The 25,220-nt window shown below is 40.7% G+C and overlaps 1 protein-coding gene across 1 annotated transcript in view; it reads right to left on the reverse strand.

The window, feature by feature from the left end:
* Positions 1-25,220, reverse strand: part of LOC307136190 (ryanodine receptor 3-like) — a 307,469-nt gene that overhangs the window by 71,689 nt on the left and 210,560 nt on the right. Inside the window, exons 53-58 of the mRNA XM_079832979.1 lie at positions 25,072-25,086; positions 19,970-20,140; positions 19,826-19,885; positions 19,606-19,740; positions 17,655-17,767; positions 4,522-4,618 (exon numbers count right to left, since the gene is read on the reverse strand). Of these exons, the coding sequence (XP_079689105.1) occupies positions 4,522-4,618; positions 17,655-17,767; positions 19,606-19,740; positions 19,826-19,885; positions 19,970-20,140; positions 25,072-25,086 (591 nt within the window). The remainder of the gene's footprint in view (positions 1-4,521; positions 4,619-17,654; positions 17,768-19,605; positions 19,741-19,825; positions 19,886-19,969; positions 20,141-25,071; positions 25,087-25,220) is intronic.

Genomic DNA, 25,220 nt, shown 5'->3' on the forward strand with positions numbered 1-25,220 from the left:
AACACATTATATATCATTGCTGAAGGAGAACTTGAACACCATTACAGTAAAATACTACGGTACAGTGAGGTTGTCATGGCGATACTATGGTACAGTGAGGTTGTCATGGCGATACTATGGTACAGTGAGGTTGTCATGGCGATACTATGGTACAGTGAGGTTGTCATGGCGATACTATGGTACAGTGAGGTTGTCATGGCGATACTATGGTACAGTGAGGTTGTCATGGCGATACTATGGTACAGTGAGGTTGTCATGGCGATACCTATGGTACAGTGAGGTTGTCATGGCGATACTATGGTACAGTGAGGTTGTCATGGCGATACCTATGGTACAGTGAGGTTGTCATGGCGATATGGTACAGTGAGGTTGTCATGGCGATACTATGGTACAGTGAGGTTGTCATGGCGATACTATGGTACAGTGAGGTTGTCATGGCGATACTATGGTACAGTGAGGTTGTCATGGCGATACTATGGTACAGTGAGGTTGTCATGGCGATACTATGGTACAGTGAGGTTGTCATGGCGATACTATGCTACAGTGAGGTTGTCATGGCGATACTATGGTACAGTGAGGTTGTCATGGCGATACTATGGTACAGTGAGGTTGTCATGGCGATACTATGGTACAGTGAGGTTGTCATGGCGATACTATGGTACAGTGAGGTTGTCATGGCGATACTATGGTATATTGTACATTATTGACACTGATTGATTACATGGCACTTCACCATAGATCAGGGTTTCCCAATCTGCGGTTTGTAAATTGATAAAAGACTTTAATTAAATTATAAAAATATAAAACCAAAAATTATTTAAAAATAAAATAATACCAAATCAAAATAAAACCCTAATCGTTAATTATATAATTATGTAAGAATAAAATAAATAAAACACCTAAATAAAGCAATAAATAACTTATGTAAAATTAAAATAAGTAATTTTAAAATAAAAACAATCAATCAATCAATCAAAATAAAAATGTATTAAATGCACAACTAAATTAAAAATATTAAATATAAAATTAAAATAAAACCACATTAATTAAATCATTATGTAAAATTAAAATAAATATTTAAAAAATAGGAATATTCAAAATAAAACAATAATAATTAAATTAAATAATACACTAAAATCAAAAGGAATCATTTTAAATCATTAAATAAATTAAATCATTTTAAAATAAAACAACCAAAATAAACAATAATGAAATTATAAAAATGTGCAATTAAAATAAACAATGTTAAAAATAAAAATCATCAAAATAAAACCATATTAAGTAATTAAATCATTATGTAAAATTTAAATCAATAATTAAAAAATAAGAACTTTTAAAATAAAACAATGATAATTAAATTAAATAATAAATTAAAATCAAAATAAATATTGTCAAATAAAACAAAATCTAAATTAAACAAATAAATCATGTAAAATTACAATAAATCGTTTTAAAATAAAAACCAAAATAAAAAAAAATCTACATTTTTTTTAAAAACCAAAAAACATTAATAATACAAATCATAAAAATGTGCAATTAAAATACATTTTTAAATAAAAACAATCAATCAAAATAAAACACTAAAAATGTATGCAATCATCAAAATGCACAATTAAAACAAACAATATTAAAAATAAAAATAATCCAAATAAAACCATATTAATTCAGTCATGTAAAAAATTAAAACAAATGATTTTAAAATAAAAACAACCAAAATGAATTGCTTAATAAAAATATTTTATTTGTTTAGCTGAAATGAATCATCAGAGAACTGTGAACATGAGAATGTGTTATTGAAATCTGATTTGAAATGTTTGAGCTCAAAGCGGAGCGTTTGGGAATCTCTGCTGTAGTTCACACAGGACTGTCGTTCATGCAGCAGAGAGAGTTTGGAGAGTTAGTGAAGCTCAGGTCAGCTGCTTTCAGGAGCTTAAGCCATGATGTGAACCGAACAACCATCATGCATCAGTGCAGGAAATAAAGGCCTGAACAGGAAACGGAAACCCCGCAGTTTTTGTGTCATGCAGCTACACAGACACAGTAGAGGAGAGCGAGCACAACCTCACGCTTTCTGACATTCTCAGTTTGTGTAAATCCACTTGGGGTTCAGAGTATTTATTGTTTCCCACATTAATTGCACAAACATCTATAGTACAATTATGTGGTTTTGTTTCATTAATACAGTGTTTACTTTATTCTTGATTTACCCCGAAAGAATGGAAGTGAAATGTGACAACATGCCCCATAGGTGGAGGACACTATAACATGACCAAATAACAGCTTAAAATGACACCTGATATAATCAAAAAAATATACAAGACAAACTAAAATATTTTGTCAACAAAATACAATTATTACATTTTAAAAATAAAATAATGGCATTTTTTAATCATTAAAAAAATAAGCATTTTTGAGTTTGACTACAAACACATCGCTAAATACAGCATAGTTCAAAACATAATAATAATTAATAATTTAATAATTAACTCTCAGTCATTATTCACCCTTTTCTCATGGTTTCTCAAAATAATTTCAAAAAGTATAGAATACAATGGCATATTTCTAATAGGGGCTGATTGTAACGCAGTGTTAACACACACACCGCCTTCTCAACTGGGATTAACCGCGGCTCGTGTGTTAGATCAGCATTAAAGAACAATCTCAACTGTTAAATAACAGATATACGATTACAATAATATCGGATTTGTCTTATTTTAAATAAACACAAAAAACAGAGATGAAAACTAAACTTAAGAAATGTACTTTTGCTATGGTTAAAAACATGTTCAGTAATATCTTCCAGAGATTTTTTAATTTTGGCGCTATTTTTTCTCTAAATAATGTTGATATGGCATCTAGTAAATACACTGAGTTCCGTCATTCTGGCGTGTGTGGAAAGGGTTAAAACATGCGTGTTACAACTAACCCCGCGTTAGGTTGTGCCCCGCGCTCCCTATTAAACGCGTTTATTTAGTGTTTCCTTTTTATTCAAAATATTCACAAACTTCTTTACTATATCATGAATTGTATGTACACTCACCTAAAGGATTATTAGGAACACACACTAATACTGTGTTTGACCCCCTTTCGCCTTCAGAACTGCCTTAATTCTACGTGGCATTGACTCCACAAGCTGCTGAAAGCATTCTTTAGAAATGTTGGCCCATATTGATAGGAGAGCATCTGCAGTTGATGGAGATTTGTGGGATGCACATCCAGGGCACGAAGCTCCCGTTCCACCACATCCCAAAGATGCTCTATTGGGTTGAGATCTGGTGACTGTGGCGGCCATTTTAGTTCAGTGAACTCATTGTCATGTTCAAGAAACCAGTTTGAAATGATTGGAGCTTTGTGACGGTGCATTATCCTGCTGGAAGTAGCCATCAGAGGATGGGGACATGGTGCTCATAAAGGGATGGACATGGGCAGAAACAATGCTCAGGTAGGCCGTGACATTTAAACCATGCCCAATTGGCACTAAGGGGCCTAAAGTGTGCCAAGAAAACATCCCCCACACCATTACACCACCACCACCAGCCTGCACAGTGGGAACAAGGCATGATGATCAATGTTCTCATTCTGTTTACGCAAAATTCTGACTCTACCATCTGAATGTCTCAACAGAAATCCAGACTCATCAGACCAGGCAACATTTTCCCAGTCTTCAACTGTCCAATTTTGGTGCAAATTGTCACCTCTTTTTCCTATTTGTAGTGGAGATGAGTGGTACCCGGTGGGGTCTTCTGCTGTTGTAGCCCATCCGCCTCAAGGTTGTGTGTGTTGTGGCTTCACAAATGCTTTGCTGCAGACCTCGGTTGTAACGAGTGGTTATTTCAGTCAAAGTTGCTCTTCTATCAGCTTGAATCAGTCGCCCATTGTCCTCTGACCTCTAGCATCAACAAGGCATTTTCTCCCACAGGACTGCCGCATACTGGATGCTTTTCCCTTTTCACACCATTCTTTGTAAACCCTAGAAATGGTTGTGTGTGAAAATCCCAGTAACTGAGCAGATTGTGAAATACTCAGAGCGGCCCGTCTGGCACCAACAACCATGCCACGCTCAAAATTGCTTAAATCCCCTTTTTTTCCCATTCCGACATTCAGTGTGGAGTTCAGGAGATTGACCAGGGCCACACCCCTAAATGCATTGAAGCAACTGCCATGAACAAGTGTTCCTAATAATCCTTTAGGTGAGTGTATATTCCGATTGTGAATGTTGTTTTGTTGTTTAAACGCCTTTAGCCTAACGCGCCAATTCAGATCACACCGGTGTGATCATAAGAGTCAATGGGTTCAAATCAATCTCGTTTTGAGGGGTGGAGAAATAAACACATTCATCTTCCCCTTAAAACTCTTCATGGCGCCCCTATTTACAGAAGGTCATATGGGACACAACTGATGTCACATCAGCTCTAGTTGGATCTCAGAGACACACACACACACACACACACACGCTCGTTTGGCTTTCACTGGGTCTGGTGTGGAAACCAGCGGCTCGCCATCGAGCGGAAAGTTACTTACGGCCAGATCCTGCACTAGCTTCTCCTCAAACGAGTACATCTCTGCCTCTATCCAGAGCCGCTGGTATCCCGTGAGGAACAGGTTAATGGAGCGATGCCTGAGACGGGACAGGAGGAGGAGACAGGGTTAGCATAGCAGCAGGGTTACCAGGGCGAGGCTAGGGAAACAGGAAGTGCTGGAGGGTTAGTTAGTTAGTTAGTTAGGGTTCATCTGACGGGTCATCATGTAGACGTGACATCAAAGTTTATACAACTGGTAGTCTACAAACTCTAAAGAGGCCATATATGTTTTTGTGCTCAACTAGAGCAGTTGAATGTTGATTATCTCCTCATATTCTCCAGTGTTGCGGCTCCTCTCTTCCCAGTCTGTCAGTAACGCTCTGTCTCTATGAAGCCCCGCCTTCTGAAAAGCACACTGTGCTCTGATTGGTCGGCTGGAGCGTTGTGTTGTGATTAGTCAAGTGTTTGGGAAATGTCTCGCCCCTTACCCAGAGCAGTTGAAAAACAGAGTTACGAAACTCCCATAGACTTCCACAGGAACTGAGGAATGCGGAAGTGAAGCGTGTCACAGAGCGATCAATAGTTCCAGCACTGAACCCCATTCATTTCAGTGCATCTCAAGCACACTCGCTGGCAAACTGAGGAAATTACTGCATATTTTCAGATTTTATGGCATTAGTTGACCTCTCAGGAATATTAATAGAAGTGGTATTTTACGAAGCGCGTTATAGTTAATGTTTATTGTTATATAATAGAGTTGCAGTTAGTTAACGTGATCAGCTACTATATCCAGATGCTATCGGCCATATTTCAACAGTTTTCAGTCTCTCTGAGATCTTTCTGTCAAATGCGTTTCTATGAAGTCAGCCCAATTCAAGGAATAACGTATATATGAATAATGAATATGAATAACGCCTGGATAAAAAGAGTTGAATTAAATTGGTTGCACTGTTTTTTTAAAACACTATTTAAAACTTATTTCTTGGGTTAAATTCTGTATATGCTAGAATCCTTCATTTATAATCACCTGTTGTGTATGCCTGTGTGAGAATCATAAAATAACATTCGGACGTTAACGACATTTCAATTATAAAAGAAATGAGCACTATAACCAGTAGATGGCGGAAGAGGAACACTTACTGGCTCATTAGCCTTTTTTTTTTTTAATGAATTTTTATAGATCATCAAATCACTATTATAACATTAAAATATCTATTTTTGTTACTGTATTTGTACTGAAGTGTTACATATATCGGCCAATTGTAGGGTTAAAGTCTCATGAAAAACAAAAACTTATATACACAATATATCTTTATTTGAATCGTCTCTGTGCTTTGTTTGTTATGATGAGAGGATTTGTAGATAATGGGAAGATTCGTGTGAATTTTGCACTAAATTCATTCAGCGTTTAGAGACTGTATAAAACTTGTTTTGATTGATATGGATTCTCATTCCTGGTAAATTAAACATATGACTGGTCATTATTTTCAACAGAAATGCCCGTGATTGGCTACAACACTCAACGCTGTAAAATCATGCCCTCACATGACCCACATAAACTAACCAGATCACTCAAAAACAACATTAACGTTATCTCTTCTTTATATCTCCCCAGAATAAAGTGCTACTGAAAAACCTAGTTGAAGTCGATGCACATATTGTGTTAATTTTACCAGAAATTGCAACTCTCTTTTTCTATGGCTCTGCCCTTACCATAACCGCCAGTTTCAACACACTACTAACTAACTCAACCAGGCCCCGCCCCTTTATTCTGCGCATTAATTATTATAATCAGGAATATTATGGTGTGTTGGTTCCCGAAGAAAACTCAAGACTACAATGGAGGCGTTTCAGGAGTTCAGAAACACTGACACTGATAGAGAGAAGAACTGGAACATCACACACTAAAGACACATGGACTCTTTATCATCTCAGATGACCCGTCAGACAGTGAGTGTGAGTTACCAAACCATGGCTCAGAAACGCGAGTTTCCGAGAGCAAAGCAAGCGTTGTCTGAGCGTTACGTTACCGTTAGCACAGCGAGCAGATTGTCAAAGTCAGAACTCGCAAGAATTCTGCCCAGCCAAAAGTGTCGGAACTCAGGAATTAATTATTAATTTTGTGCCTGAGAACCGGAACGTGACGTGGAGAGGAAACAAGACACAAATCAAACAACTGATCCGATTCACATTTACACACGCGTGTTAAACAACAATATTCACTTGGTTATTAATAAGAATCATAATGGACACTTCGGTTTAGAGTTACAGAGCGACAAGACATAAGAGTGCTGAACATATGAGATAGAACAACATTTGAACTGCACAAAAATATTATTAATAATACATGTTTGAAAACTAAATATATTAAATAAAGACACACACATAGATAAATGATATATATGTGAAAACATACACATGCACATAATAAAAGTGTGCATATAATAAATACTTAAAGGGGCTGTTTGTAAGAATATTACAGTATTTATTGCTTTTTTTATCGTTAATGTGTGAACAGCTTGTAATGAAACTTAAAAACGAGACCTTCTCCGACTTCCTATGTTGTCTGAAAGGCTGTAGATTGATTTTTATGTCGTTTTGGTTTTACCGGGAAAATCCAAAGCATGAGACGTTTACGCCTCTCTTCTGTTCAACGACACATGAAACTAATGAATGAATGCTTATACAATGTTCAGAGTAAAGCCGAAAGATCCATTCATCTATGGTAATGCCACTGTGTCATGCAAAGAAACGGGGTTCAGATCTATATAGTCTATAGTCTGAAATATACTTTATAATCAAACAATCATAGTGTGATATTAATGACCCCATCTGTGGACGGAGCTGGTGCAAACATATCCACTGTGATCAGATGCTTTCTGAACTGATGTTTTCTCATTTCTGTTGTGTTTATTGTGTTATTGAGAGGAAAGCGTGCAGCACATATTCACATATTCATCTCTCAGGAGCACCGACGGCATGGGATCGCTAACAAGTATATCATTAGGGCTGCACGATTTGGGGAAGTAATCTAATTGCGATTATTATGGTTAAAATGCGATTATTATTATTATTTTTACAAATGAAAAGTGTGTATATAACATTTTGTGTTTATATATTAATATGACTGATAATAATTATTATGATTATTATTGTTGCTAAATAAAAATAAGAAATATTACTATTACAATAACATTCATTATTAAAAAATTAAAATAGAGCATTTAAGAATAAATAAAATGATGGATTACCTGTTAATATGCAGATAGCCTATGACTAAAATTCATTAGAAAGGTCTAAGGATTTATTGTAAAAAATATATATATATATATATATAATCACAGATAAAAAGCCCAGATTTGTATAATAATATATTATATTATTATAAAAATCTGTGCTTTTTATCTGTGATGTCTATGTCTTTAATATGAAATATGAGCCTCTTATGCATCCACTGTGGGGATTAAAACTCCTGTACATTGAAGAAAAACATATGGATTGTCATATAAATTTATTTAGAAGTATTATTTTTCTTATTTTCTACCCAAAAGTTTTGTTCATACTGGAGGCCAGAGGGCGCCCTCGAGCAGAAACTCCACAGACGCCTCAGAGAAGTAATCATTCGTTTTCAGGAAAGCTAGCGCTGTCGCTGAATAAAAGAAGATAGAAATGCTTTGACTGATTAAACATGAAGATAACACTTCTGCGATAAGATATGGTGTTTGAGTTCAAGCCTTCTCGGGTATTTTCATAATAATAAAGTATTCAGTGCTGATTGACATTCTGTGATAAGAAGCCACATCAGCTCGACTGACGATATGAAGTGAGTTAAAACCTGTTATTAAACGCTGTATTTGGTGGTATTTTGGTACATTACTAGTTTGTGAAGATGTTTGACACATTATGAGCGACTCAAACTCGCAGTCTTTCAGACGGAGCAGTGTTTACTGATTACAGAGCCGCTCTTCACTGACACACTGGGCATTTATTTATTTGTGACCCTGTCTGTGAAAACCCAGCTAAAGTCATTTTTTGGTGATTCACTGTTTTATACATAAAATTATCCTACATAATGTAAAGAACATTCTTTGAAAATATAACCTTGATATCTTTAATATTGACTGAGTGATGCTGCGTTCACACCAAACGCGAATTGAGCGTCTGGCGCGAGTGATTTCAATGTTAAGTCAATGGAAAGGCGCGTTGACGCGCGTCTGGTGGTCCCGCGGCCCGGAAGGTGCGTTACGCGCAGCGCGAAGGACGCGAATCCGCCTCATTCGCGCGCCCAGTTCGCGCGAATGCCGCGAATTGGACGCGAATTGAGCGTCTTGCGCGATACGCGCATTACACGCGAATGGTGCTTTTGTGCATTCACGCGTTTGAAGCGAATTCGCGTCTGACGCCCGAGTTGAAAAATTTGAACTTTGGCGTCAATTCGCGCCGCGTTAACCAATCAGGAGCCTGCTTGCTGCTGTCACGTGGTAAAGTGACGTGTATGAGAAACCCTGCATAAATTAAAAATAGTAGTATTGTGTCACAAAATGTAGTTTTAAGACTCTTTCAGGTGGGAATGTAATTGTTTAAAGCTCAAGTCTGTGGTTTATTTATAAAGAGAGCGCCTATTTAAAAAAAAATAATCTTGTGTTTTTGGAGTTGTGAGATCCAGGCGATCACCGCGGGCAATCACCGCTCATAACCCCGGCGAAGGCAGCCTTTCCTCGGCCAGTCCTTCTGGCGTCTGCCGCTGGCTCTGATGTCCTGTAGTGGTTCGTTTTGTGTAGATCTAACGGCCGATCTTTGCTCTCATGAATCTATAATTTGTTGTCTGCCAAATCGTTTTGACTGAGGGCAAAGAGAAGTTTCATAACTTTATATTTTAAGGATATTTAAATATACATGTAGTGAAGATAATGTAGGAGTTGCCTGGACCACATTTGTGTGGCTATTAATGCTTAATATATATGTTTAATGAAAATGAAAAGAGGCAGAGTGGTGTTTTATGACATATTTCTCCTGGAGTGCCTTGAACGCGCGTCAATTTCGCTTCAAACGCTCGATTTCTACGCGCGTCCAATTCTCTGCGGACGCGCGAATGCATTCAAAATGTTCGCGCGTGAAACTAGACGCGGTAGACGCGATTTTGACGCTCAATTCGCGTTTGGTGTGAACGCAGCATAAGACCATGTCAAAAATTATTTGAATTTCGGCCTCAGAAAATCATGATTTTGAGAAATTCCAATTTTGAAATCAAGCTTATTTTTAAAATTGCACAACATTTTAACCATTATTATTCTGACTACGTGCCATTTACCACATAAAAGCTAAGTTACTCCCATTTTCAGTGATATAGGACACATTTATGGGAAAATTCTTAGAGTTTTGTACAACAAAGCTATTTATTAGGATGTGCATGTCCAAAAAGCGTGAAACATTGAAACGAATGGGGGTACCAGAGCTTGATTTACAAAGTCAGTTCACTCTAATGATTTGTAGACTATAACTTTATTAGTAAAATGAAATCTCAGTAGAAAATGTAATTAATATGCCTATATATATATATCCATTAATATATAAAACATACATAGAAAATCTCACTGTGTAACATTTGTAAAGTAAATCTAAGTGAACAGGTCAGTCTCAAACTTTGTACAGTTAGTGATAACTGTGAATCTTCACTTTTCGATTAGATTATGATTCATTATGATTTTTTCATGGCTCATTGCGCTTAATAACTCTTTTACATAAAGCACGTCCTGCACTTTATGTTCCCATATTCATGCATGTTCTATTCGTATAGGCTTACAAACCGAAACCAAAACATCAGACGCAAGAGCTTTGCTTCCGGCGGACTTTTTTATATTAATATATAATACGGGTTCTTTATTTAGCCAACAAAAAAACAGTAGGCTTATATTAATCATTATTAATTAAACTATCAGCTGTTCTGTCCCTTGCGCTTCGCGTGCCGCGGCCGCCCTGTCAGAGAGCGAATTCATAAACCCAGAGCATCAGCATCCAAAAACCAAACTATTTAGACACGTCGCAGCCATTAAATGTCTTTAAAATAAGATGGATATATCGGCAGAAGGTGGAGTTAGAAAACTAATAAGCTGTTCCTGAAATGTCGGTGATGGCACAAAGAAATCCACACAGAAATCGGAACCCGGCTTAAGTCGCCGCTTTCTTGCCTTTCCCGACACTGACCTGATCGTTGGTCGTGCGGATTGATTTTATGGTCTGTTTGCACTTTGTAATTGTAAAAAATATGTTTCTGAACCGAATGATATAAGAATCAGCAGTTGTTTCTGCGTCGAAAGTAAACATTAAATCAATATTTAAGAAGCCCACGTCCGGTATTTTTTGGTGCAAAATAATAAAACGTAGCATCAATAAAGTCATTTATTTCAGTATTTATAATATTATAAATGAAAAATTGAGTACTGCATCTCAAAGCCCTTGGTATAATCTATCATTTACAGCAATAAACACAAATCACCTGTTTTGGTCAATTTATGGCTATGACTACTTTGACGCTCTATATCTCATCATTAGATTATGCCACTTTAGCCGGGGTTTCACAGACGGGGTCACATTTAATTAAAAACGCAGCCTTTGCGCTTTCATAATCGCACATAAGCCAAATCGCGATTGTGGTTCGATTTCGATTAATCGTCCAGCCCTATATATCATATATCAGTATAACAGTAAATCGCTGCAAAGGTATTTCCAACTTCTTTCTACTTCTAAGCAAAGAACATAAAGAGCTTCGCCGTGAGTATATCGCAGCCTTGGCTCACGTTCAGTCTCTTGTGTGGCTGAATTGCACAAAACAGCCCCTGGTGTTGCTAATAACAAGGGTTCCCTTGCGAATGGGAACTCGCACTGCGTCCTTGGACGTCCTAGCACGCCTCCAGCGTGACCGTTGTCTGAAGTACGTGTCTAAACGTGAGATGTGAGATGGTGGTCCAGTGGGTTAAACCATGGAACTGATACGCAGAAGGTTGCTGGTTCGATCCCAGCGGTCACCACCAGGGTGTCCTTGAGCAAGGCACTTTACTCCATATTGCTCCAGGGGGATTGTCCCTGTAATAAGGTCAGGGGTAAGACGTCCCTGTAAGACACTTTGGATAAAAGCGTCTGCCAAATGCATCAATTTAAATGTAAACATGTCAATAACATTGGCCGGCGACAGCCTGTGACGTCACTTCCGGTGCGACCAGAGTATAAAAGGTAGTACACGGCAAACACTTCTTTTGTCTTCAGGATCCGTTTTGTTTATGCAGGTGTGAAGACGATCACTCAGTTTCAGAAAGTATGAGAGACAACACTTGAGGACACACGACTTGTGCGTTTGGGTAAGGAGCATGCACGTTGAGTTTTCGGGGGGCTGAACCATATTTGTAGCAATCATTGTGAGGCGCGCTTTGTGATGCATTCGCGCGACTGACTGAAAGAGTAAGATTGATTGTAGAAGACTGTAAGATTTGACTTTGTTCTCTGTTTGCACAAGCGCGTTTGGCTCTCGAGGGAGTCGAAGGCACTCACAGTGATGTGTTTGTGACTGTTATACGCTGGATTATTATTAGTCTACCGTCTGAGCGGAGCACGTTCAGCTCTCGAGGGCTGTGAAAAGCACCTTTGTGGTTTATTCTCTCCATCTCGAGGGATGAGAATAGAGCGCCTGCACCCTGCAGTTCGGGTCCCGCGGCTCGGTGGTGGTGATCTCTGGAACCTGACAGGAAGCGTCTTCCTAGTTGTGTTGTGTTGGAGTCTAGAGAGCCTGTTTTTTGTCGGGTTTGACAGAAGAGCAGGGGCCAGTTGCATAAACTAAGACATTATGTTAAGACAGTGTCCTAAGATCTAGTATGACCCACTAGCAGTTAGGCAAGTGGCATTCAGTCTTACTTTTCTTATCAAATTAGGCCAGTCTATGTTTTTATGTAACTGATTTTAAAAAGTTATGAACAGTCTTAAAGAAAAAAATGTATGTCTAACTTGTAAGACTAGTCTTAACGGTTTATGCAACCGGCCCCAGAAGTCTTCCCCCGAGTCAGGTCTTGACGCAGTGTCCTCCAGTCACTGAGATGAGCTCTTTCGATCTCTTTTCGGGTTTTTCGCCCCAGTTTGCGAACCCTTCTTTGTCGTAAGGCACCTTTGGGAGTGTCTGGAGTTTTGAGATCCTACAAAGACATTTGTTTCTGAGTGGTCGCAGCTAGTGCTTCATAGTTGAGTGTAAGTGGAACTCTTAATATAGGAGTCCTGACTCCCAACGAGAGAGCTCGGATTTACAGGTTTTACAATGGTTGTAGCAAGCCTTAGCTGGTAGCTCCCATTGGTCATGGAGTAGAACCTACTTTTGGGCAAGGTCCTCCACTCCCTGTAATGAGCTCGTTCTGATTTCAGCATCATAATGCTATAGGCAGTGGCATTGAGTGGATGGTTCTCTGTGAGTCTCCTTGGTGGAACTATCTTCATGGTGGAGTGTTGTTGCTCTGGGGAGTCATCCTCCGCTCCTGAGATTTCCACTTGGATAGCAGTATCGAGTTGTCAGGCTCTTTTGTGAGACTCCTTGATAGGCAGTCCTTGGTGTTGGATGTAGTTAGGCCTCCTCTTGCTTTAGAGAGTTGTCCTGCTGAGGCCTCCGCCCTGAGAGATCCATGGAGGCAGAGGACTGGGTTGTAGGCTATGTTTTGAGTCTCCAAGGTGGAGTTAACTGTCTTCAAGGTGGGTGTTGTTAGGCCTTCTCTTGCTTAGAGAGTCATCTTGCTGAGGCCTCCGTCCCCAGATCTCCGCTTGGATAGCAGTATCGAGTTGTCAGGCTCTTTTGTGAGCCTCCTTGGTGTTGGATGTAGTTAGGCCTCCTCATTTAGAGAGTAGTCTTGTTGAGGCCTCTGCTCTGAGAGCTCCATGGAGGCAGAGGACTGGGTTGTAGGCTCTTTTTTGAGCCTCCCTGGTTAAAGGTCCCGTTTTTCCTGTTTTTTTTTTTTAAAGCTTTGATTGTGTTTACAGTGTGCAATATTACATGTGTTCATGTTTCACGAGTAAAAAAAACACAGTATTTTTCACACAATGTACTGATCTGTATACCGCTGTTTTCACTGTCCTCAAAACGGCTTGAAAGATTTCCCTGTTCTATGAAGTCCCTCCTTCAGAAATACGTAACGAGTTCTGATTGTGCCAGCGGTTCCCGTGTTGTGATTGGACAGCAGCTTAGCGCACGTTGCCTGGAGAGGTCACGCCTCTTACAATAACGGGGAGATGAACGCGCTCAAACTACAGCGTCCCTGAAGGCCAAACAAAGGTGATTTGACTCCGGGATGAAAATAACAGCGTCTGGACGACATGGCGACAAACACAACCGAACGCAACACTTCCTCTTCTCCACGAGGGAGCAACAAGACCACGCCCCCTTTTTTGCGTATTCTTGTGGGCGGAGTTTAGTCAACAAACTGTTCTACTGACGTCATTAAAGCAGGAAGTGCAGGGATGTAGAACAAACCGGCCGTTCGCTGTAGGCTTTGAAAAGGAACTTCTGTTAAATAAAATATCTCGCTTGGCATTGAACTTTGAGCTTTATCATTTTACAGGTATTATATATGCTCTAACAGCAACATTACACACTAACTAAAGTTTGAAAAAAGGGATCACGAAGAACAGGACCTATAACTATCTTCAAGGTGGGCATTACTAGGATTCCTCCTGCTTTAAAGAGTTGTCCTGCTGAGGCCTCCGCTCCTGAGATCTCCGCTTGGATATCAGTATCGAGTTGTCAGGCTCTTTTGTGAGACTCTTTGGTCTGAGGTCTCCGCTTTGAGAGTTCTGTGGAGGCAGAGGAGTAGGTTGTAGGCTCCCTGGTTAACTATCAGGGCTTAAAAACAGAAAAATATATAAATCGGTTCACTCCGAGCAGAATTGATATTTTAACGTTTACGTTTTTGCGTTCTTCATTAAACATTACTGTTCCAAAAACGGTTTGATTTGAAAAAATAACAGTTAATAACGTTATTTTAATTTAGCCTATACTTTAAACAAATATGTATAAATAAAGACTTATTTTCACTCAATGATAATATAACGCATGATAATTAAACTTGAATATTTATTTCATAACATTTTTAAAACCACAACAGAAATACATGCATTAATTACAAAGCATAAACAGCGGGACAAATATTGACCTGTTTTAATGAAGCGGAAAGTGGCCTCTATATGCCTATTCTTTTCAGAAGAGTGATAACATTCTTTGTACATAACTTTTTTTTAAAAACACGACTTGTTTTAAAAATTGCATGAATAAAGAATAAACTGGATAACCATTGCTCTTTTAATGCTGGTAATTTCAAAGCAAACACTGCGCAACACGTCCTTGCATCACATAATCAAATTCAGTCAGATAATAAAGCTCGATCATTTAATGCAATATAACACCATTTAATACGAAGCATAAACCGTATAGAAAACATAGAGCTGTATTGGCAATCTGAAAGACTATAGGAAAAATGTTTGATAGATGCTATAGTAGCCTACTTGGATAGGCTTAAACGAAATCCACAAACTAGCCTAAATTAGTCTATTTGAGCTTAAAGTCCGAACTGCTTATTTAAACGTACGAAAAGAATGTCCTCCAATACCTGCGCTTTCATTGTAGACCTCAGTGGGGAAAGAAATGTGCTTGAGGCGTGTAAATGCGCGCTCACACTGACTTGCGTTACCGGTAGATTCATAGATGACATTTCACTCACGCTTGATCCGTCACATCACATGCTGGACTACTCAATTCATGATTGGTCACTGCCAAATTAAAATATTAAACGAACGATAAAATAACGTTATTAACCGGTTAATGGTCATTTAAAATTAACGTTTCTGTTCAGAACGATTCAAATTGATTTTGTTTTCGTTTTTGTTCCTCTTAAAATTTCGTTCGTTTCCGGTTTTTGTTTTCGTTCCTTGAACCGGTTCAGAGCCCTGTTAACTATCTTCAAGGTGGGTGTTGTTAGGTCTCCTCTTGCTTTAGAGAGTCATCCTGCTGAGGTCTCCATCCCAGAACTCCGATGCGTACCATCTAGGATGGGGAACGGTGACTCCGGATCTAGCTCTGGTCATGGACTTTATCTGAGCGGTTACGGCATTCATCCCTTTAATATGGTGGAGTATGTATTTGTTCCACAAAGCGTCCTAGGACGCAGTGCAATTTCCCATTCGAAAGGGAATGTTTCGGTCACAAATGTAACCCTGGTTCCCTGAGAAGGGGAATGAGGCACTGCGTCTTGTAGCCATGCTTTGTGTATGTCTGCCCACGTCTCCTTCAGACAAAAAAGGTGTTGATGTGTACTATAGGCGCCCATTTATTCTCTGTTCGCACCAGAAGTCATAAGCTGTCGCTGGCCAATGTTATTGTCACGTTCAGACACATGCTTCAGACACCGGTCGCACTGGAAGCGCTCCCTAAAGAGTCCTAGGACCAGTGTGAGTTCCCCCTCTAAGAGAGCCAGGGTTGCATTTGTAACAGAGATGTTTACCACATATATTTAATTTACAAAAAAATATAAGTGGATTGTTACAAACAAAACTGCATTATTATTAATGAAACTGCATTAAGAATGCATTATTCATATTACATAAAACAATTACCACTCATATATTATACAATCAAATTAATTGAAGAATTTTGTGCAGCAAAATAAAAATGTAAAGTTTGATTCAAGGCAAATCACACACATATGGAGCTCTGCCTCTGCTCATGGTTTGGGTCTTAGTGTGATGAACAGAATCAAAGGTGTCATTGACAGAACGCAGACTGACACCACAGACAGACAGACAGACAGACAGACAGACACACAGACAGACAGAGAGACAGACAGAGAGACAAACAGACAGACAGACAGAGAGAAATACAGACGGAAAGACAGACAGACAGAGAGAAAGACAGGAGGATAGACAGACAGACAGAGAGAAATAGAGAGACAGACAGAGATAAATACAGACGGAAAGACAGACAGACAGAGAGAAAGACAGAAGGATAGACAGACAGAGAGACAGATGGATAGACAGACAGAGACAGACAAACAGACAGAGAGAAATAGAGAGAGACAGACGGAGATAAATACAGACGGAAAGACAGACAGACAGAGAGAAAGACAGGAGGATAGACAGACAGACAGACAGAGAGACAGTCAAACAGACGGAGACAGACAAACAGACAGAGAGAAATACAGAGGGAAAGACAGACGGAAAGACAGACAGACAGAGAGAAATACAGATGGAAAGACAGACAGACAGAGAGAAAGACAGACGGATAGACAGACAGATAGACAGAGAGACAGTCAGACAGACGGATAGACAGACAGACAGACAGAGAGAGAAAGACTGATGGATAGACAGACAGAGACAGACAGAGACAGACAGACAGACAGACAGACAGACAGGCAATTACAGACACACAATTACAGATGGACACAGACAGACAGACAGACAGACAGACAGACAGACAGACAGACAGACAGACAGACAGACAGTTACAGACAGACAGAGAGACAGATGGATAAACATACAGACAGACAGACAATTACAGACAGATAAAGATAGATAGACAGACAGACAGAGAGAAAGACAGACGGATAGACAGACAGTCAGACAGACAGACGGATAGACAGACAGACAGACAGACAGACAGACAGAGAGAGAGAGAGAGAGAAAGACAGATGGATAGACAGACAGAGAGACTGACAGAGAGAGAGAAAGACAGATGGATAGACAGACAGAGAGACAGACAATTACAGACAGACACAGACAGACAGACAAACAGAACGTTAACCAGACAGATAGACAGAAAGAAAGACAGACAGACAGTTACAGACAGACAGACGGACAGACAGACAGACAGACAATTACAGACAGATACAGACAGACAGAAAGACAGACAGTTACAGAAGAAAGAAAGACAGAGCGACAGACAGACAGATGGACAGATACAGACAGAAAGACAGACAGACAGACAGACAGACAGACAGACAGACAGACAGAGAGACGGACAGACAGATGGACAGGGATACAGACAGACAGTTACAGAAGAAAGAAAGACAGACAGACAGACAGTTCCAGAAGACAGACAGACAGTTCCAGATGTGTTACCTGGGCAGGTTGTACAGCGGTGCCATTCTGAAACACGCCACCACGGCTCGCTTCCGCTGCTTAGACAACAGCTTCTGCCAAACACACTTCTTCGAGCGCAGCGGCTGTTCAACCTGAAGAGAGAGCCATCCTGAGTTTGATCTGACCACTCTCACTGTTTGAAAATCTCCCTTTTTGACTTAAACCGAACATCTTCTAAAATCTATGCATTTTTATTTCACTTAAGAAATGTAAATCTAGCAACTGTCTTGAGCTTCTATACCAGGGGTTCGTGAGTTGAGGAAAAGCGAACCGTAATTATTGAAATCATTACTCAATCTCAGGGGTAAATATTGCAGCTCAAAGGGGTTCGGCTGATGAAATATACACTATATCGCCAAAAGTGTTGTGACGCCTGCCTTTACACACACATGAGCTTTAATGCCATCCCATTCTTAATCCGTAGGGTTTAACCCTCTGGGGTTCTTCATTTATGGGTCACGCTCAGGACCTTCGGGTCAAAAATGACCCAGGGGGCGGGATTAAGATATACAAGATTTGAGTAAAATCAATGAAATATATTTTTGTTCAATAATATTTTTCTTTTCTTTTTTGGTGTTTTGAGATAATTTTATGATTTATAATTAATATTTATACAAAAATTATGACCCATTTTTTCCCATTAAATATATAATAAAAAAATAAAATAAAAAAATAATTAAAAAAAAATCTATATATATATAATTGTTTTATTTTTTTTATTAAAGCTGTATTTCATTTTAGAGTCAAGCCTAGGCCTCATGAGCAATGTTTTAAATGAGATCAGTGCCATCCGGTGGACACATTGAGCATTTTTATCACACAATAGCACAATTTTACCACTATAGTGGATCTTGCGTTTTATAAAAAAAAAATTAAAATCGTAGCTTCATCGGAATGGTCTGAAACTTGGTGTCTTTATTGGTTCTTGGTATATGAACACCCAAGAATAATTGGGCACAGGATTTGAAAAGTCTAAGTGGTCGTAAAAAAAAAAATTGTCACACTCAGGACCTTCGGGTCAAAAATGACCCCCATAGGAAATGAATCTCTAAAACATCAAGAGTGCAAAACACACATACACACACACACTTATACACACAAAAACACGCGCACACACAAATTAACGGGTGCCATTCCAAAAGCTAATTGTGTTTTTGTGTTTGTGTGTGTGCGTGTGTGTGTGCGTTTTTGTGTGTGTTTTGCACTCTTGATGTTTTAGAGATCTTCACTGTTGAGTCCTTTTTTTCTGCATCCTGGCTGATTTGTAGATTGTGTGCTCAAAAAAACTCTGTATTTTCATATTTTTGCCAATTTCCCATTCATTTCCTATGGGGGTCATTTTTGACCCGAAGGTCCTGAGTGTGACTATTTTTTTTACGACCACTTAGACTTTTCAAATCCTGTCCCCTTTTAACATTTGTTTATAAAATGCTACGGGTCATTTTTGACCCGAAGAACCCCAGAGGGTTAATATGGAGTCGGCCACCCTTTGCAGCTCTAACAGCTTCAGCTCTTCTTTCCTCCAGGTTTAGGAGTGTGTTTATGGGGATTCTTCATTAGTGATGTTGGACGAGAAGGCCTGGCTCTCAGTCTCCGCTCTAATTCATCCCAAAGCTGTTCTATCAGGACTCCAGTTCCTCCAGTTCCTCCACACCAAACTCCTCATCATGTCTTACTGGAGACGCTTTGTGCACTGGTCATGCTGGGACAGGAAGGGGCCGTCCCCAAACTGGGCCCACAAAGTCTGGAGCATGAAATTGTCCGAAATGTCTTGGTGAAGCATTAAGAGTTCCTTTCACTGGAACTAACCCCTGAAAAACAACCCCCACCCCATAATCCCCTCTCCATCTCAATAATACTTCTGGCAATATAGTGTATGATATTGAAATGGTAATGATGACATTGATCTGTGAGTGTGAGACGCTTTGACCTGCTCCAGGTGGAAAACGGCGGCTGAGATGCTCTGGATCCGCTCAATGCTTCTCTCCGGGTCTGGAGTTTCCTCCGCCTTCACCATCACGTCCTTATAAAGGTTGAGCTGCCACTGGACGGCCGGATCCTCCGACTGTGTGTGAACACGAGACTCGTTCAGCTGCTGGATTTGTGCGTGTGTGTGTGAGTGTGTGTGTGTGTGTGTTCCACGGACTGACCTTCTCCTGCAGGTGCAGGTTTTGTCTGATGTGCTCCTTCACCTCCTCATCCGTGTCCTTCTACACATCCAAACAAAACCATCCCATCACAAACACGCAAACACACCTGTGACCTTTGACCCCTGACCCCAGAGACCCCTGTACCAGGCCGTATCGTGTCTTGGCCAGCAGGATGAGCTCCTGGTCGCCCGGCGTGCACATGTTCAGTCCGATGGGCAGCATCTTCTTCAGCGCCGCCACGATCAGAGACGTCTGGACGGAGTAAAAGTCTCCTCGACGCTTTTTGTGCTTCCTCTCCTGATCCTGACCTCCGGCCTGACACACACACACACACACACACACACACACACACACACACACACACACACACACACACACACACACACACACACACACACACACACACACACACACACACACACACACACACACACACACACACACACACACACACACACACACACACACACACACACACACACACACACACACACACACACACACACACACACACACACACAGTCAAAAAACATCATGAGGCAATAAATCAAAATAAATTATACTTCACATAAAGACAAAGAAGCCGATTTCTTATGATCATTTATAGATTTTTTTTTGCATTATGACCAGTGTTGGGGAAACACATTACAAGTAACTTGAGTTACGTAATAAAATTACTTTTTCAAGTAACTAGTAAAGTAACGCATTACTTTTCAAATTTACAACAAAATATCTGAGTTACTTTTTCACATTAATTTGACTGACAGCTCATGTTGAGAGTTAGTGCAGAGGTGTGTGTGTGTGTGTGTGTGTGTGTGTGTGTGTGTGTGTGTGTGTGTGTGTGTGTGTGTGTGTGTGTGTGTGTGTGTGTGTGTGTGTGTGTGTGTGTGTGTGTGTGTGTGTGAGAACATGATGGTTATTGTAGTTCTAGACTAAATGTGAGCATTTATTTATCTCACTTGCACAATGAAGATTCTGTCCTCCTCAAAATTAATAAAATCAGTCAAATGCAAAATCAGAATACTATGCAAACCTCAAATATATAAATGTTAAATAAAACTAATATTTTTATGCATTTAATCTACCTTTATTGACCAATGTCGTGCTGCTGACCTTTGATGATTCAGTTAAGCCATGAGCAAAAATGACTAGATTTTTGTTTTTATTGTTAAAACTTTTTTCTCCTGCGTCCTATTCTTCCATGATCCAGAATGGCAGCACATTTTTACCTCAGCCTGAGGCCTATTATTTAAATTTTGGTATGAAGAGGTCTTTACATTTGCACAAAAAATGACTTTTTTTGCTATTAAAAAACAAAATAAAAAAGCAAGCCCAGCCCAGGTGAGAAAAAGTAACACAAAAGTAACGTAACGCATTACTTTTCTTAAAAAGTAACTAAGTAACTCAATTAGTTACTTTTTAAGGGAGTAACGCAATATTGTAATGCATTACTTTTCAAAGTAACTTTCCCCAACACTGATTATGACTTTATTTTCATGAAAATTAACCTAATTTTCCCTCAAATCATATTAATATGATGCAATATATATATATATATTCATATCAAAATATATGTTTATATAAAAAAAACGTATAAAATAAAAATAAAAATGTACTTAAATGGTAATGTTTCTCATCTCCTTCCTAATCACACTACTGTAATGCAATATATAAATAAAATATTAACTATATAATATTACAAATAATGTAAAGTATGTTTGATTATGAAAATAGCGAAAATAATGAAAAACATTTGAATAATCCTAAAAAACAGGCTTCAATTTCTTTATGCAAAATATAACTTGTTTTGTGTTTGAGAGATTCACTCGCCGGATAAATTATACACATAACCTTTTTAATACAAGAAAAACATATACTACATAAATAATCTTTCCTCAGAGATCAGCGACAAGCTTCTGCTGTGTGGATGAATATTCATAAACAATATTTAAACAAGAAAACACTAACACACACACACACAGCAGAACGACACAAACACCGGCGACGACCACATCTGACATATGATACCGCAAAACATCACGATAGATCAAACACACACACACACACACACACACACACACACACGGGACACGGATCGACCCAACGGGAGTTTTAACCTCTCATCATCATCATCATCGTCATCATCATCATCAGGAGTCGATCTCACACTAAAACTATGAAAAACGTCTTTCGTTCATTGCATTAAAGCTAAAATTAAACTAAATAAAATATAAATATTAGGTGGAAAACTCGCACTTAAACTGAATTGAAAACTAGAAATGAGCAGCACAATTTGAGGAAAATCTAAATGTGCGTTTTTCTGATATAAATTACAATTTAAAATGTGATTTTTTTTTTTAAATGGCCGTTTTTCTGTGCTTGTTTGCACGGCTGCAAAATGTGGCCAAAACTGTGTGATTATATATCAATACGGCTATAAAATAATAATAATAATAATTTTACAAATTGAAAAATATTTATATGATATTATTTATTTATATTTTTCACATATTTATATACACACACCAATCAGGCATAACATTATGACCACCTTCCTGATATAGTGTTGGTCCTCTTTTGCCGCCCCATACTCCATAAACTGAGATGCTCTGTGTATTCTGAGCCCTTTCTATCAGAACCAGGATTAACTTCTGGAGCAGTTTGAGCTCCAGTAGCTCGTCTGTAGATCGACCACACGGGCATCAATGAGCCTCGGCCGCCCATGACCCTGTGGCCGGTTCTCCACTGGTCCTCCATGACCCTGTGGCCGGTTCTCCACTGGTCCTTCATGACCCTGTGGCCGGTTCTCCACTGGTCCTTCATGACCCTGTGGCCGGTTCTCCACTGGTCCTCCATGACCCTGTGGCCGGTTCTCCACTGGTCCTCCATGACCCTGTGGCCGGTTCTCCACTGGTCCTTCATGACCCTGTGGCCGGTTCTCCACTGGTCCTCCATGACCCTGTGGCCGGTTCTCCACTGGTCCTCCATGACCCTGTGGCCGGTTCTCCACTGGTCCTCCATGACCCTGTGGCCGGTTCTCCACTGGTCCTCCATGACCCTGTGGCCGGTTCTCCACTGGTCCTTCATGACCCTGTGGCCGGTTCTCCACTGGTCCTCCATGACCCTGTGGCCGGTTCTCCACTGGTCCTTCATGACCCTGTGGCCGGTTCTCCACTGGTCCTTCATGACCCTGTGGCCGGTTCTCCACTGGTCCTCCATGACCCTGTGGCCGGTTCTCCACTGGTCCTCCATGACCATGTGGCCGGTTCTCCACTGGTTCTTCATGACCATGTGGCTGGTTCTCCACTGGTCCTTCATGACCCTGTGGCCGGTTCTCCACTGGTCCTTCATGACCCTGTGGCCGGTTCTCCACTGGTCCTTCATGACCCTGTGGCCGGTTCTCCACTGGTCCTTCATGACCCTGAGGCCGGTTCTCCACTGGTCCTCCATGACCCTGTGGCCGGTTCTCCACTGGTCCTCCATGACCCTGTGGCTGGTTCTCCACTGGTCCTTCATGACCCTGTGGCCGGTTCTCCACTGGTCCTCCATGACCCTGTGGCCGGTTCTCCACTGGTCCTTCATGACCCTGTGGCCGGTTCTCCACTGGTCCTCCATGACCCTGTGGCCGGTTCTCCACTGGTCCTCCATGACCCTGTGGCCGGTTCTCCACTGGTCCTTCATGACCCTGTGGCCGGTTCTCCACTGGTCCTTCATGACCCTGTGGCCGGTTCTCCACTGGTCCTTCATGACCCTGTGGCCGGTTCTCCACTGGTCCTCCATGACCCTGTGGCCGGTTCTCCACTGGTCCTCCATGACCCTGTGGCCGGTTCTCCACTGGTCCTCCATGACCATGTGGCCGGTTCTCCACTGGTCCTCCATGACCCTGTGGCCGGTTCTCCACTGGTCCTTCATGACCCTGTGGCCGGTTCTCCACTGGTCCTCCATGACCCTGTGGCCGGTTCTCCACTGGTCCTCCATGACCATGTGGCCGGTTCTCCACTGGTCCTCCATGACCCTGTGGCCGGTTCTCCACTGGTCCTTCATGACCCTGTGGCCGGTTCTCCACTGGTCCTTCATGACCCTGTGGCCGGTTCTCCACTGGTCCTTCATGACCCTGTGGCCGGTTCTCCACTGGTCCTTCATGACCCTGTGGCCGGTTCTCCACTGGTCCTCCATGACCCTGTGGCCGGTTCTCCACTGGTCCTCCATGACCCTGTGGCCGGTTCTCCACTGGTCCTCCATGACCCTGTGGCCGGTTCTCCACTGGTCCTTCATGACCCTGTGGCCGGTTCTCCACTGGTCCTTCATGACCCTGTGGCCGGTTCTCCACTGGTCCTTCATGACCCTGTGGCCGGTTCTCCACTGGTCCTCCATGACCCTGTGGCCGGTTCTCCACTGGTCCTCCATGACCCTGTGGCCGGTTCTCCACTGGTCCTCCATGACCCTGTGGCCGGTTCTCCACTGGTTCTTCATGACCCTGTGGCCGGTTCTCCACTGGTCCTCCATGACCCTGTGGCCGGTTCTCCACTGGTCCTCCATGACCCTGTGGCCGGTTCTCCACTGGTCCTCCATGACCCTGTGGCCGGTTCTCCACTGGTCCTTCTTCTGAGCACTTTTGATAGAGACTGACTACTGCAGAGATTGTCAATCTCGCTCAAATCCTTACGCTTGCCCATTTCTCCTGCTTCTAACACATCAACTCTGAGGACAAAATGTTCACTTGCTGCCTAATATATCCCACCCACTAACAGGAGATCATCAGTGTTATTCACTTCACCGGTCATTATGTTATGCCTGATCGGTGTATGTAGAGTATATAGATAGATAGATAGATAGATAGATAGATAGATAGATAGATAGATAGATAGATAGATAGATAGATAGATAGATAGATAGATAGATAGATAGATAGATAGATAGATAGATAGATAGATAGATAGATAGATAGATAGATAGATAGATAGATAGATAGATAGATAGATAGATAGATAGATAGATAGATAGATAGATAGATAGATAGATCTAATAATACAACTAATAATAATGACAAGCACAAAACAAAATGACTGAACCTTTACCTAAAATAAAAACAAAAGCTGAAAATAAAATTCTAAGTATTGATAAGTCCTATAAGAGTATGTGAATATCCCGTCTGATATTGTGCCACAGCTCCTGACGGGACAGAGGATCTCATGCGGGATCTGACGGGACACAGACAGACGTGTTTCCGCTCATGCTCACTGTACCTTCGGGAGGAATGACTGTGTGTGAAGGAGAAACACAAGACAAGCACAAGCAGTTAGAGAGATACAGTTCACACAGGAAACGCTGAGGATCATCAAAACATCATCAAGCTTGAGATTAAAGCTGCACTATGTAAGTTTTCCGTCCACTA

This window comes from Gobio gobio (assembly GCF_949357685.1).
Source record: "Gobio gobio genome assembly, chromosome: 13".
Taxonomy (NCBI): domain Eukaryota; kingdom Metazoa; phylum Chordata; class Actinopteri; order Cypriniformes; family Gobionidae; genus Gobio; species Gobio gobio.